Source organism: Crinia signifera, chromosome 1, assembly GCF_055691185.1.
Source record: "Crinia signifera chromosome 1, ASM5569118v1, whole genome shotgun sequence".
In the NCBI taxonomy this organism is placed as follows: domain Eukaryota; kingdom Metazoa; phylum Chordata; class Amphibia; order Anura; family Myobatrachidae; genus Crinia; species Crinia signifera.
Genome location: NC_139217.1, coordinates 156,934,186 through 156,948,766, shown reverse-complemented (window position 1 = coordinate 156,948,766; position 14,581 = coordinate 156,934,186). Strand labels below are relative to the sequence as shown.

At 39.5% G+C, this 14,581-nt stretch overlaps 1 protein-coding gene across 1 annotated transcript in view; it reads left to right on the top strand.

Annotated features, from left to right (window-relative positions):
* The window catches only part of UBXN8 (UBX domain protein 8), a 33,350-nt gene extending 19,394 nt beyond the window's left edge, over positions 1-13,956 (top strand). The window contains exons 4-8 of the mRNA XM_083175111.1: positions 4,790-4,912; positions 5,392-5,532; positions 7,700-7,741; positions 11,443-11,517; positions 13,418-13,956. Of these exons, the coding sequence (XP_083031237.1) occupies positions 4,790-4,912; positions 5,392-5,532; positions 7,700-7,741; positions 11,443-11,517; positions 13,418-13,582 (546 nt within the window). The 3' untranslated portion in view covers positions 13,583-13,956. The remainder of the gene's footprint in view (positions 1-4,789; positions 4,913-5,391; positions 5,533-7,699; positions 7,742-11,442; positions 11,518-13,417) is intronic.
* The last annotated feature ends 625 nt before the right edge of the window (positions 13,957-14,581 follow it).

Sequence of the window (14,581 nt, the reverse complement as noted above, 5' to 3'; positions counted from 1 at the left end):
GCTTTATACACAAATATACCACACGATCTTGGCATTTTTCATCTTGCCAATAAATTAGAGAGGGATAGCGACCTGACACAGGAACAACAGTCTTTCATTATTTCACCAATTTTTTTCATTCTCACCCACAATTATTTTCTGTTTTCAAACACACATTATTTACAGGTGATGGGTACGGCCATGGGCACCAGGTTTGCGCCGAGCTATGCCAACCTATACATGGGCGAGTTCGAGGACACCCATGTGTGGGGCGGCGAGTTCGGTGCGAACCTGGTGTTCTATGGCCGATATATAGATGATCTCTTTATAATTTGGGATGGGGACTATCAAACAGCACAACTCTTCGTCACTTCACTCAATCACAACAAATTTAATTTATCTTTTACTTCACACTTTAATCCCACACACATTGAGTTTTTGGATATATCCCTGAGCATAGTCAATTCCATTATCACCACTTCAAATTATACCAAAACTGTAGATACGCATTCATATCTACACTTCAAAAGCTCCCACCATAAACCTTGGAAGACCAATATCCCCAAGGGACAATTAATGCGGATTCGCCGCAATTGTTCAACTATAGACTTGTTCAATGAACAAGCTATAGATATCATCACCTCTTTTAAAGAAAGAGGATACCCAGACCCCCTCCTACAAGAAGCCCTCAACGAGGTCCGTAAAATGAGAAGAGAAGACCTCCTAGTTCCTAGAATCAAAAAACAACAGGATCAACCTTATGAAATGGCATTCATCTGCAAATATAATACGGCACACTATAAAATTAGACAAATAATTAATAAGAACTATGATATATTGAAACATGATAGGATTCTGAAAGACCTTCTGCCAAATAAACCCACCATTATTTATAAAAAAAACAAGTCTTTAAAAACTATATTGGCTCCCAGCCATCTAAAGACAATAGGTGAGGAAAAAGTAAAAACAGAGAACCCTAACATTGATTCGTGGCTGATCTCGAGACCTGCGGGGTTCTATAAATGTGGTAAGAATCGCTGCACTACATGTGATTTTTGCGCTAATAGAACCCTACAGGTACCAACTGAAGATGAACCTATCCTAATAAGAAATTTTATCAATTGTGAGACCAAATTTACCATATATTTACTAATTTGCCCATGCAACTTGAAATATGTGGGGCGTACTACACGCCCACTAAAAAACCGCTTTATGGAGCATCGTCGCAATATTATCAAGGGCATAACCAATCACAGTCTCTCTAGACATTTTCTCCAGGCCCATAAAAGTAACCCTAAAGGTTTACAACTCATTGGCCTTGAACATATCCCCCCCTCTTTGAGGGGAGGGGATAGGTACAAGACCCTCTGTCGTCAAGAGGTCTTTTGGACCTTCAAACTAAATAGCCTTCATCCGGATGGCCTCAATGAGGCTCTGGAGTTAAATAGCGTAATATGACCATCATCTAGTCCCTCCACTTCTCGATACTCTTTTCTCTGCCCCATTTAATTTAATTTATTTTATCATTATTTCTCTTTCTGTAGGATCATATTCCCTCTGAATAAATGAATATTTTGTGCTATATAGGACGATTTATACCATCGCATTACTTAGGTTTCTTACCACTACTCAGTTTATTTATGTACATGATGCTTAAATGCATAGGTCACATACTAAATATATCATCATTGTGGAGAACCACTCGGGATAATCATATCTATATATAAAATATGTACCAATAAACTAATAAGGACACCATATAGCTCTTTGACATATGTCTGTAGATAAATTTATAATAAATTTATATTGAACTTACCATGTCTCTATATATGTCATACATTATGTATACAAGATTGGTCTCTCATCCTTCATAATGTTTTTTTACCCCTTATATTTTCTTTTTATAAACAAACAAATAAATAAACAAACATTATTAAGATTTCTTTTATATGATTATTCATGTATACCCCGGTCTTTTATTGTTATTATTACTATTAATTTTTCCTTTTAATATTTTTCCCTCTGTTCTTATTTAATAATACGTTTCTTTCCCCTTTTTTTCTAATATAATCGTTATTATTGCTTTGTAATGTATTTATTTGCAAAAAACATTAAGCTCTCATCCTCTGTTGAATTGTAATGCCAACCAATACACACTATGTACTGGAACTTCCGCCATCCAAAGACGTCATTCCCGACGAACACTGATATAATGCCAACCAATACACAGTGTACTGGAACTTCCGCCATCCAAAGACGTCATCCCCGGCGAATATTGATGTAAAAACATCGCGTCATGAGACCCGCGATACCCCTGACTCTAATCAGAGCTATCCGGGCACTTCCGCCAACCATATGTAACTCGGCCAGCCGGAAGTACGGAAGCCAGACACCTCCACTGACCACGGAGGCTGAATCTGACTTCACTTAGGTACTTCCGCCAACCATACGCACTCACGCCAACCGGAAGTACGAGGGTCATATGCCTCTATGTACCACGGAGTGCGGAATATAAACACAATCCATTTGGCAAAACTTGCTCAATGGAAAGTGACCACATTCTTATATATAACGCTATCTATCTCTATATATAACACTATCTATCTTGCAGTATAACCCAATTAAGAATGAATACCAATATCACCCCTGGGACCATGTGATCAGTCCCGATCATGTGACTATGTCACATGACCATCAGACTGTTTTTTAAATCATCTTTTTTACCTTTGTTGTGTATAATATTAGTTCTTTGCACATTCCTCCTGTGCATTACTACCACATTGTTTATTCTGAATGTATTTGATGTATGTTTTTAATAGTATTTATTATAACGATTATCCCAGTTCCCACACCTGCAAACATGGGAACAATCAATTCAGGGTATAAATACAAGGTCCCTGGACAAGACCCCACACCCCAGCTCCTGATGAAGACGCGAGACAGCGTCGAAACGCGTTGAGCAGCCTCCAGCACTACTCCACTGCACCTTATTGCTCCTTTGCACCAGACCAGGACTGCACTAAGACCCTGCACTTTATTTCCGGACCAGTTTTTGAATTTATTCCAGGACATCCACTCTTCAGCAGCCATTTGCAACATCATGCTTGGTATATCCATACCATAAGGACTGCCTATTCAATTCCTTCTGTCACCTGGATTCCACTGGGCAATATTATCCGGATTGGGACATATCTCATGCAGTAATTTCACCCAGGAGACCGTCTACATCCTCTTGTCTCCCCCTGGTAACTATTAATGCGCTGGTGCATACACGGTGGAGTTTTATTCTCATCAGAGAGCCTCTGTCTTATCACTGTTTTTATTATATAATTTATTATCTATGTCTTTATGAGAGCTCTCATTTTATTATTAGTGTTTTTGTATAATAAATGGTTTAATCATGTACATGTGGTAGTGTACATTCCTTTCAGTAAAACCTAGCGCTGTACATCACTTTTTCTTTTTTGCATATTTATATTGGGAGACCTACACACTCCCTGTACAGCAGCTTTGGCTGTGTCTGTGGTTCCTTTCCTTCTCTTCTTTTCTACTTGTACATTTTCTTTGTTTGTTTTGAGTGGCCTATTTCCAATTTTTGTGATTGCTCAAATGTGAATTATAATGCACTATGCACTAATATAATGTCTTTCTTGACAATATTTTATTGACATTTAATTTGTCCTATTGGATTAAAGTTACGCCACCAATAATCCGGCACCCTTGGTTCCAGCGCCCTGCTGGATTATCCATTTTGACAGACTATCAGTGGTGTCCACAAGCAGCCCTTGCAGTCCAACTAATATCTCGCCCCCCAGCAGACTGTCTCCTCTGCGCAGCACAATTCCCTCCCTACGGCCACACCTTCCCCTGCAGCACAATTCCCTCCCCACGGCCACACCTTCCCCTGCAGCACAATTCCTGCCTCCTCGAGCTGTCTAACTAAACCCTCCCACTACCCCTCTAAGCTCTCCCACAGTCTGCATCCCACCCTAATTCTAACTTACCCTTGGTATCTGAAGTGTCCCGATTAAAAGAGTTGCCGGAAAATCGTTGGTCTGAGCTGTAATGTTCTATTGTTAGGCATATTGACATGTTTGTATATAGATAAATATAAATTTTAAAAAGGTTGCCTTTGTTTCCCAGGAGAATGACTGTTATGTTTAAAATTGGCTTTTGAGTCCATCTGAATGGAAACTCTCCAGAACTGTTGACAGACTGTTTACTTAAGCTGGCCATACATCTACAAATCGATTGTAAGATTGGGCTAGTTGGAACAAAATCCTGGTAATGGATGAGAGCAGATGACAGTTGACTATTTGCGCTAAAATGTTATAAAACTGCCAAAAAATATCATTCAAATACTACCAGGTTTTTGTTCCAACCAGCCCAATCTGACAATCGATCTGTAGATGTATGGCCATCCAGTGATCTAGGACATAAGTTCCTTTATATATTGGATGGAATTTAGTGATTGCTCAGTGTGTCCAGAGAGTTCCATTTTTATTAAATTTGTATTGTAGAGAGGTCATACCTACAACCACATCTAAAGAGCAGTGATGAAGTGCACAGCTCTGTGGTATAGGATGCCCATTTACCATTGGCTGTATATAATGTTGGTGTATGTATGCTGCTTGCTACGCTTTTTTTGTTCTGACCAATTTTCTCTGTAATTGTAATGTAGGGAACAATTAGGTAACGTGTGCTGATGTCTTCCGGCTTCAAGTAGAAAACACTTTCCTGTACAAGTGATCATCCATTTTCTAGGGTCTCATTTATGTATGATAGTTTTGATAAGGTATATCTTTGACAGGCAAGCGAATACAATGAAAATATTATGAAACCACGTCAAGAGATGAAGCTTAAAAGAAAGGAGGAGCAATTGTACAGGATGACAGGTCAAATGTGGAAATTAACAGAAGGCCAAAGGCTTGGTGTAAGTACAGTAATACAAGATAACCTCTTGCAAAACACATTCCGTGTCATGGCATAAGACTGGAGACCAATAAATATTTGCAATAATGGGTTCTATTTTTTTTTTCATTGTTTACTTTCTGTCTTTCCTCATCTACATACTGTACGTACGTACGTACGTACGTACATACATACATACATACATACATACATACATACATACTAACATGATAATATTTGCAGGATGCTTAACTATTAGAACAATATTTTAATGATTTCAATGTTAATGTCAAAGAGCCATCTTGGTCTTGACTAACCGCTGTATGTATTACCATATTTTGGCTGAAGCAGTCTGGCACACTATGTGCTTGCTTGGATATAATTATTTGTAATTAACAGCTTCATTGTTGCCTCATACCCACATAGAACAGAATCTGAGTGCCAAGTTTTTGCCCTGTTTCACTTTATGTAACTGATCCCAATGTGTTTGTTGAACCCAAGGAAGAGGAGGAGAATGATAACCAATATGTGGATGTGGAACATGGTGTGGAAACAGCAAATGAAGAAGCCATAAGGAAAAGGAAACTTCCGGAGCAGATCAGGAAGCCCTTAACCAAAGATGTATGCCCACAACCAAAAAAGGTATCTTGTGCTAGGTTACTGGAGCCAGGATGATAATAAAACAAGTTTCCTGATTCTGATGCTAGTGTTCTATTGATACTTTAGGAGCATAGGAAACTGATTTATATTGTAAATATATCTTATATTTGCGCTTATGTTAGCACAGATTTCTTTTTTCAGTCTGTAACCTGATTCACAGTCATTGGATCATGTCAAGATGTTATCTCCATGTAAAAATGGGAACTACATCCAAAGCGAATAGTTCTTTACAGTCCAAACCAAGCCGTGTCGATAATTGAAAAATGTAATTAAAAACAAAAATATGTTGTTCTTATCATGAGAAACAAGTAGGCTGTATGAATTTTAAATATATAATACAAAACATAACTTGCAGAACAATCAAGAAGGCAAAATAATCATCTTGCACAAAGTATGTAAAAGATAACTGACACTGGTTAATGAAATTCAAAGAATGTTAGTATCATTCCCAAAATGTTAGTACTAAAGGTGGCCTTACATCCGGACGATTTGGAATCTTTAAGATTTCCGACACAATTTCTCTTGAACTCCCAGACAGCTTCCCAGACACACAATAGATCTTAGGTGTGTAATTTCACATAAGATCTATTGTAATCGGATTGTAATGGTGCAAAAGCACCTCACGATGTGCAAAAAGACACACACAAACACAATGCATCATATGAGCTGTCAAAATCGTTCTAATGTATGGCCAGATTCATAATAGTTCACAAAAGCATCAATAGCTATTGTAAATAGTAAGATTATGTAACATGCCCGGTGTGATTAACCTAAATGTATATTATCTTATATTCGATTAGAAGGTCCCTTTTTAAAATCCAATTGGAATATGTGGTTGGACACATCTGCAAATGGATGGACAAAAAGAGTGATGTCCCAATCAGTTTAAGCATTTGTCTAATTTTCCTTAATGTGAGAAAAAACATACTACAGGTCCTGTCCTTTTAAAAAAATTTTAATATAATAAAAGGGTAACTCTGCTCCTCTCCTATCTGGGCGAAATTTAAGTGTTTTGTACACCGACTTCCACTAGATGGTGCCCAAAGGACTTCAAGTGTTGCTCCATTATGTTGCAGACATCACAGTTATGTTGTTCCTTCATTTTGAATGGCTGGTAATTAGTGTAAAATGATGTTCTCTGTCCAGATTCCTCTGTGTGTTTCTATTAATGTTGATATAACAATCTCAATCTGAACTATACCATATTTATTAATAGGGTATGTGCTAAAATCTATCTTTTTAAGTATGGCACATGTTATCTTTCACAAATTAAGCAATTTTTGTTAGTCCCAATGAACTCGGTGATGTTACTATGTCCTGGCGTAAATATAATATCTCTTCTTAAATATAATATACTATTTTAGACATTTCAAAAACACAGAACTCCAGTGGGTTAAATTATACAAGACAAGAAACAGTATTAGTCAAAGTCAATTCAAGAATTGTCTCACTGATTTTATCATGCTAAGGCAGGGGTTCCCAAACTGTGCGCCTAGGCTCCCTGGGGTGCCTCAGAGCACTTGCAGGGGTGCCTCGGTTTGGTGGTCCAGGACCGATTCAAATTATTTATGGTCAATGTATTAGACAAAATCAGTGCTAGTGGCTTCCAGTTTTAAAATATATGGATAAACAGAAGTGAATCTACATAACTGGACCCAAGGATGACCTATAAGCACAACATATTTAATGTAATATTGTTTTCTGAAATTCTTAGTAGCAAACTTTGCACCTAGGGGTGCTGTGACAAATATTCTGATAATCTAGGGTGCCGGGATGCAAAAAAGTTTGGGAACCACTGTGCTAAGGACTATATTGAAGACAATCCGTTATGACTGGAAGGAATGGTCTCACCATCCACATATGAAGGGACTCATTACTGTAAGAGCTGGTTGAGCTATATAACTATTCACTGTATGAAGTAATGAGTGATTGCAAAATCACTAACTGAGTCTGTAGCTATAATTAGCACAGGACAATACGGACGTGATTTATCCATGGAATATGTCATTTTTGCCTTCCTCTGGGTCAATATAAATAATAATACAATTCTTGGCCAGGGGAGCTTGATGGATCCATTTTTATTTTTTAGACTTCACTAACTTTGTATTTAACTCTCTAATATTACAATAACAGTATTTTTTATTAACAGGTTATTACTTTGCCTGAAGAGCCTGACCCACTAGCCGAAGGAGTAAGTACTTTATTTAGTATGCTGCATAAATGGCCTGTGAAGCTGGGTACACACCTAAAGGTTTCTGTCCAATCTGTCTGTTGGAAACAAAATTCTGGCAAGGTTTGGGAGCAAATAATAGTTAACCATTTACTCCCAAACACTGGAAAATTTATAAAAAATTGTTTTGAAATCAAACGGCTTTAACCAATTTGTCTGAATGACTTTTGTCTGCATTTGGGAGCAAATGATTGATTCTCATATGCTCCCTGACATTACCAGATTTTTGTTCCCACCAGACAGATTGGACAGATACATCTTTTGGCGTGTATTCTACAACGATTTTGCACGATTTCATTAGATTTCAATGTTTTAGGCCGATATATTGTTTGTAAAGTGAAAAATCGTATGTGTTTTCGATCCGATGTCCCGTGACTGACGAATAAGCACCTCCTAGATCACTTGTACTGCACCATTGTAATAGCCCCATAATCCAGCCCATCAGATATATTTTATGGTACAATTGTACATACGATATGTCTCATGCGATTTATCTTGGCTTGATCAATCGCATGAGATATATCTTATGCAAAAATGACACCAAAGTTCAAAATCAAATGGAATCATTCCCGGTAAGGTCTGGGGAGTTCAAGGGAAATCCCATCCGTCTTTAGGGTTAGACATATCGTTGTAGTGTATGGGGCCCTTTAGCCTGGTTCCCAACATCTGTTGATGTTCAGGCATATCTTTTCACATCACAGATGCATACATGTTAAAAAGATAGTGTTGTTGTCTGTATGATCTATACTGAGTACTTTCATAACATAACTGGGTACTCTTTACCTAGAAGGGCGCCCACGATTTTGATCGTGGGCATTGTTAGTAAAAAATCACGGCCATCGCATGCAATAAAAAATCGCATGCGATGCGACCGATGCGATGCCCGCGATTTCCCATAGGGAAAAATGTTAACTGTCCCAATTGACCCGATTTTCCTGTTCAATGTCTCAATTGACCCGATAGGAAACAATGTTAAATGGCCCACAGAGGCCAAATAGGCACCCTGAAGTGTGAAATGGCCCCCACAATTGTTAACGCCACCCCACGATCAACGTCAACCCGAAGCGTGGCGAGCGCAGCAAGCCCGCAAGGGGCGGCGGTACGCGTCCTACGACCTATCCACGTCGTTGTGGAGTTGAGAATAGAAAGTGTGACGAGCGGACGCGGACAGCTGTGAAGCCCGCGAGGGGACGCGTATACCTGTGAAGGTGTCCGCTGCGCTCGCCACGCTTCGGGCTCGCCACACTTTCTATTCTCAACTCCACGCCGACGTGGATAGTGGGGGTATGAAAAGGTCGTAGGACGCGTACCGCCGCCCCTCGCGGGCTCGCTGCGCTCGCCACGCTTCGGGTTCACGTTGATCGTGGGGTGGCGTTAACAATTGTGGGGGCCATTTCACACTTCAGGTGCCTATTTGGCCTCTGTGGCCCATTTAACATTGTTACCTATGGAAAAATCGGGTCAAATGAGACATTGAACAGGAAAATCGGGTCAATTGGGACATTTAACATTGATCCCTATGGGAAATCGCGGGCATCGCGTCGGTCGCATCGCACCTGATTTTTTAGTGCATGCGATGCCCGCGATGGGCGCCCTTCTAGGTAAAGAGTACCCATAACTGTTATTTAAATACTTTCGATAACAATTGGCTTATACCAGTTTCCCAAACTCGACCATTACAGTCCAGGTTTTAGGCATATCCATGATTAAGCACAGGTAACCTATTAATTAATTAGATTTAACCATTTAGACTAAGCAATCTCCTGCTGCTATTCCCGATGGTGGAAATAACGGTGGAGCCCTATTCAATACTGTGTTTCCCAAGAGCATTGAACAGGTATCTCGGCAGAACGGACCCAACTTAAGAAGCAGTCGGGCCCGTTCTGCTGATAACGGCCGTGGATTTTCGAGATCCCGGTTGCAGCTGGATGATCCATGCCTGTATCTCGCAGCCACGCCCCCTTTTCGGTGCACGACAGGTAGGACATTGAATCCCGCCTGCTGATTCTTTGTCGAGCCAGCCGAGAACGGGAAAGGGTCACGGCTGTCAGGCCAGTCCGACAGTCGTGACCCGAAATTGAATATCCCCCTAAAGCTGGGTAAACACTTAAAGGTTTATCTGGTGGGAACAAAATATGGTAAAGGTGCATGGTGCGATGTGTTGTAGGTGCAATTTGAACTATACAGTGAGTGCTGTACAATTTGAACTTCAGTGCTATGTGATGCGATACAATTCCAATTGTATGCCATTTGAGCTGCATAAAATTTGGACTAAACTACATTATGGGTACTTGTTTAGTTTCACGGCGGCCGATATATTGGATGCGATATCTGCTGATATATCGGGCAATGCGATGCGATTTTTTTTACCTGTTCAAAACCCCACTATCCACTACGCATGGAGTTGATTTTATATAGTGTGGCGAGCGTAGTAATCCGCGTCCCCTCGACACACTTCGGGAACAGTGGCTCGCTGCGCTCGCCACACTATTTTGAACATGTAAAATATCGCATCCAATATATCGGCCACCGTGAAACTAAACAAGTACCACATTATGTAATTAGTGCATATTGTATACAATGTGTTAAAAAACAGTGGTGCGATGTAGTAAAAAAGTATTGCCTGCACATACTTTATGTACTATGCAATAAATAAATAATATAAAGCATTGCATCGCAAGCCCCACAGAAACATGGTGCGATTTGAACTACATGCGATGCATTTTGAACTTAAATGCAAAATACATACAATAATTGCACAGTGTATGGGCCACATGCTGGAAAATGGAGAAAAACGATTGTTTGCCTAAATTGATTAAATCAAACAAATGTAACCATTTTTTCTGGATAAGCGTTGTTTGTTTTTCAGCATTTAGGGCTGAAATGGTTGATTGTCATTTGCTACCATACATTACCAGATTTTTCTTCCCACCAGACAAATTGGACAGATAAATCTTTGTGTGTATACCAAGTTTTAGGCATGGATAGCCTTAAAACCTGGTGGCTTATTCAAATACATTGCATATATTTTGCTTTGCTGTTTTTAGGTTTTGGAAAACCTGTACTGTAAATTACTCTGGTTTTCATATATTAAGTTCATTGCTATATTTCAGAAAAATTAAGGAAGCACTGGAGGACAGTGGTGGTTACATCTACACTATGTTTAGAAGGGAAATCAAATTGCCACTTTAACTCTTGGGGCTACTTTTCCTCAATCCTGTTGTTGCCCGCAACCAGGGACGTGCAGTCAGGAGAGGCAGTGCCTCCCCTGTCATAATGATGTGAATAATAAAAAGAAGATATTTATATATCTTCTTTTATTATTTTCATAATTTCTACCTCTCCCCCTGCCTCCTACCATCTTACACTGCTGCATGTGAGGGTGGGAGGCAGCGGGTGAGGTGCCTCCCGCTGTTAACATTAAAACTTGCTATTGCATTTAGTTCAGTGGATCATTATGGACACAATTTATGCAGAAAATATGTGGAACTACTTTCCTAAAATGCTTAAAGTACCCCCACAAAATAAAGTTCCTTTACTGTATGGAGTATGAATAATATTACTTTGCTACCATAATCTAATAATTCAGCCCTTGTAACACATTTATTAGCCTGCTGTAGTTTTCGCCTGTTAATATTATGATACTGTTTATGTTTGTAAAGGTTGTCACCATCGCTTTACGCTGCCCTAGTGGGCGAGTTTATAGAAGACGCTTTTACAAGTCCTGCAGCTCTGATGTAAGTTCTATCATTTTAATCAATGATTACACGCAAGAAGTATCAATATTGTAATGATAGCAATTTATAAACTCGTATAAATGCATTATATATAATGATTACATTAATAATACAAATGGGTTGAAATAATGCGTAATAGTGTATGAATCTTTTTTTTGCAATTTGTATAACGTTTAGTATGGTCAAAACAAACTTTTTGGACTAATTTATGAAGAGTAAATATGTAATTCTACTTTACAGTTTTCATGAATTATTATTTTATAAAGTGCATGATAGCTATAAAGTGACTATTACTATTCTCTACTTTCATGGTACGTTTGTGTAATATGTTAATACAGTTTTTGGCACATAAGTAATATTGGTACTTATATGTTATTTGGGCGCCCACTACGCAATTTGCGTAGTGGGCTATTCTGCGTAGGGAAATTGTATCGCAACGCATCGGCCATGCGATATGCGATGAGATTTTCCTATGTAATTTATTCACTGCTCTCTCAGCCGGGGCATCGCATCTGCCGCAAAATCGCATGCGTTTTAAATCGCACGCGATTGCTTGCGATTTTATAGGATGTGCGATGCCATGACATTAGGTATACAATAATATAATTGTATGTCCCAAAAATAGGTTTAATGCACCCCTCCACTATCCACGCCACCCCGAAGCGTGGCGAGCAGTGTCGGAACGCGTCCTCAGACTTTTTCATTACCCCACTATCCACGTCGGCGTGGAGTCGATTTTATATAATGTGGCGAGCGGACGCGGAATACATGTAAAGTAATCCGCGTCCCCTCGCGGGGCGCGCTACGCTTGCCACGCTTCGGGCTCGCCACACTATATAAAATCAACTCCACGCCGACGTGGATAGTAGGGTAATGAAAAAGTCGGAGGGCGCGTTCCGCTGCTGCTCGCCACGCTTCGGGGTGCATTATACCTATTTTTGGGACATACAATCATATTATTGTATACCTAATGTCATGGCATCGCACACCCTATAAAATTATTTTGCGGGAGGTGCGATGCTATGCGATGCGATGCGATATTGTGGTTTAGAAAAAAAAATGATATTAAAAATCGCATTGCATGCGATGCGATTTTCCTACGTTACCGTCTGTATGCTAATTGGGTGCCCAACTTACATATAAGTACCGTAATATTACATTTATCTTTTCATTTGTAAAGCACCACAGTGCCTCAGTTTGTAAGGAAAATAGGATGTACATAGTAGACCAAATAAATGCATGCATACGCAGAAGTAGAGATTGCAAAGAAGTTTATCTATGGGTTTTAGTAAACCAGGAAAGAACTATCAAGAACAGAGTAATCAACAGTGGTGAAAGTAACATGAATAAGTGAGTACAGTGGAGTGACTTTTCCCAAAGGTGCCCATAGCACAGTGCGATGCGATGCGAGCTCCCTCAGGCATCACATCGCACAGTACAAAAAGTATGTGCTGCACATACTTGTTGTACTGCCCTCGGATTGCATCGCACGCAAATCACATGCATTGCGATGCAGCCCATAACGGGTGCAATCATCGCACCGTGTATGGGCACCTTTAGGACTTTTAAGGAAGTAGGTCATTAATCGTTTTGGAATGTTTCAGAGAAACCTCGATTGCATAGATTCAAGAATGCCCATATTCCATAAGGGGAAGTGTCATATGCTAAATGTGTTGGTAAAGATGAGTTGTGTGTGTGTGCCTAATTCATCAGTGATAGCTATGGTACGTAGACACTAATGACAGTCTGCCTCCCATATAAATGATGCAGATTCCAGTGCATCTAGCACTATTCCTGTACTAAAAGCACAGACCAGATTTTTGCTGTATTCAACACAGAGACTTCTACTTATTGCTAAATTAAGAGTAAATGGTCACTTGCCATGGTTTTCTTTCTGCAGGTATTGCTGGATTGGATGATGAAGATTGGATATCACTCAGTTCTTTATACAATTTCCACATCTTTCCCAAGATCCCAGCTAGAGTTGAAGAACAATGTAACACTAGAGAATATGGGCATCACAAGACACACCACTTTAAATATTGAGGAAAGAGATTCTTCTTAAGCATAATTGTTTATTATCTTCATGTTACATTCCAACCGTTGTACTCCTGCTCCGAGTACTTCAGACAACTGTGACAACACACATTTTATTGCAGACTCCAGAAAAGGAATAGATTCTAATCAAGGGACCTCTTTGCACAATTTGTGTCTGCCATGGCATGTCTCTATACACTGGACAATAACTCTACATCATAAAAGCGGTTTCTAAGTCTGCATATATTTTTTGGCACCTACATCAAGGTTTTGGGAAATAAAAAATAACATATGTCCAGACGATCATACTACGCAAGTCATCAAGAGGGAACAAAACAGTTACCATAGACATTGGGATGTTCTTAAGTTGGATATAATATTAAATAGTGTATTTGGAGAATCTCCATGTATCTATGTCAGTCTTGTCTCCAGTCTTCCTGATTAGAAATTGTTCAGATGATACCTAACATTTACACTTGCTGCTTATAGTAACAACGAACGCTAACACTGCTGGGATCTGCCCTCCCAGCAGTGTTATTACAGATGTGTCCAATGAGGGATCTAAGCAATCCAGATCCTAATATGGACAAAGCTAACATCATCTGTAGATGCCATTAATTTTCAGAGCTTTATACACTGTGTATCTAAAATGGGTGCAGTGTGTGCAGTAAACTCACACTTCCACAGCACTGCAGAAATGCCAGGAAAATGGCTGCTACTCAACTTTCCTGGCATTTTGTCCATACACAGTACAAAAATCATTGAAAAATGGCACAGCTGACCTTTCCCCAAAGACTGGTGCATGCCCATGAGATTATGGGACATTGCTCTGGACAGAGACTGTACATGGGCCTCCTCCTCTTCTCTTTATACACCCATGGAGACAGTGTTGCTCATCTTGCCATAAATTATTGCAGAAGATATCTGTACTATTTCCTGTGTTAGAAAGATACACAACACAATAATATACATGTTATTGAATTATCTACTACCATGTGGTTTTTCAAATATTATTGCAAATGCCCCT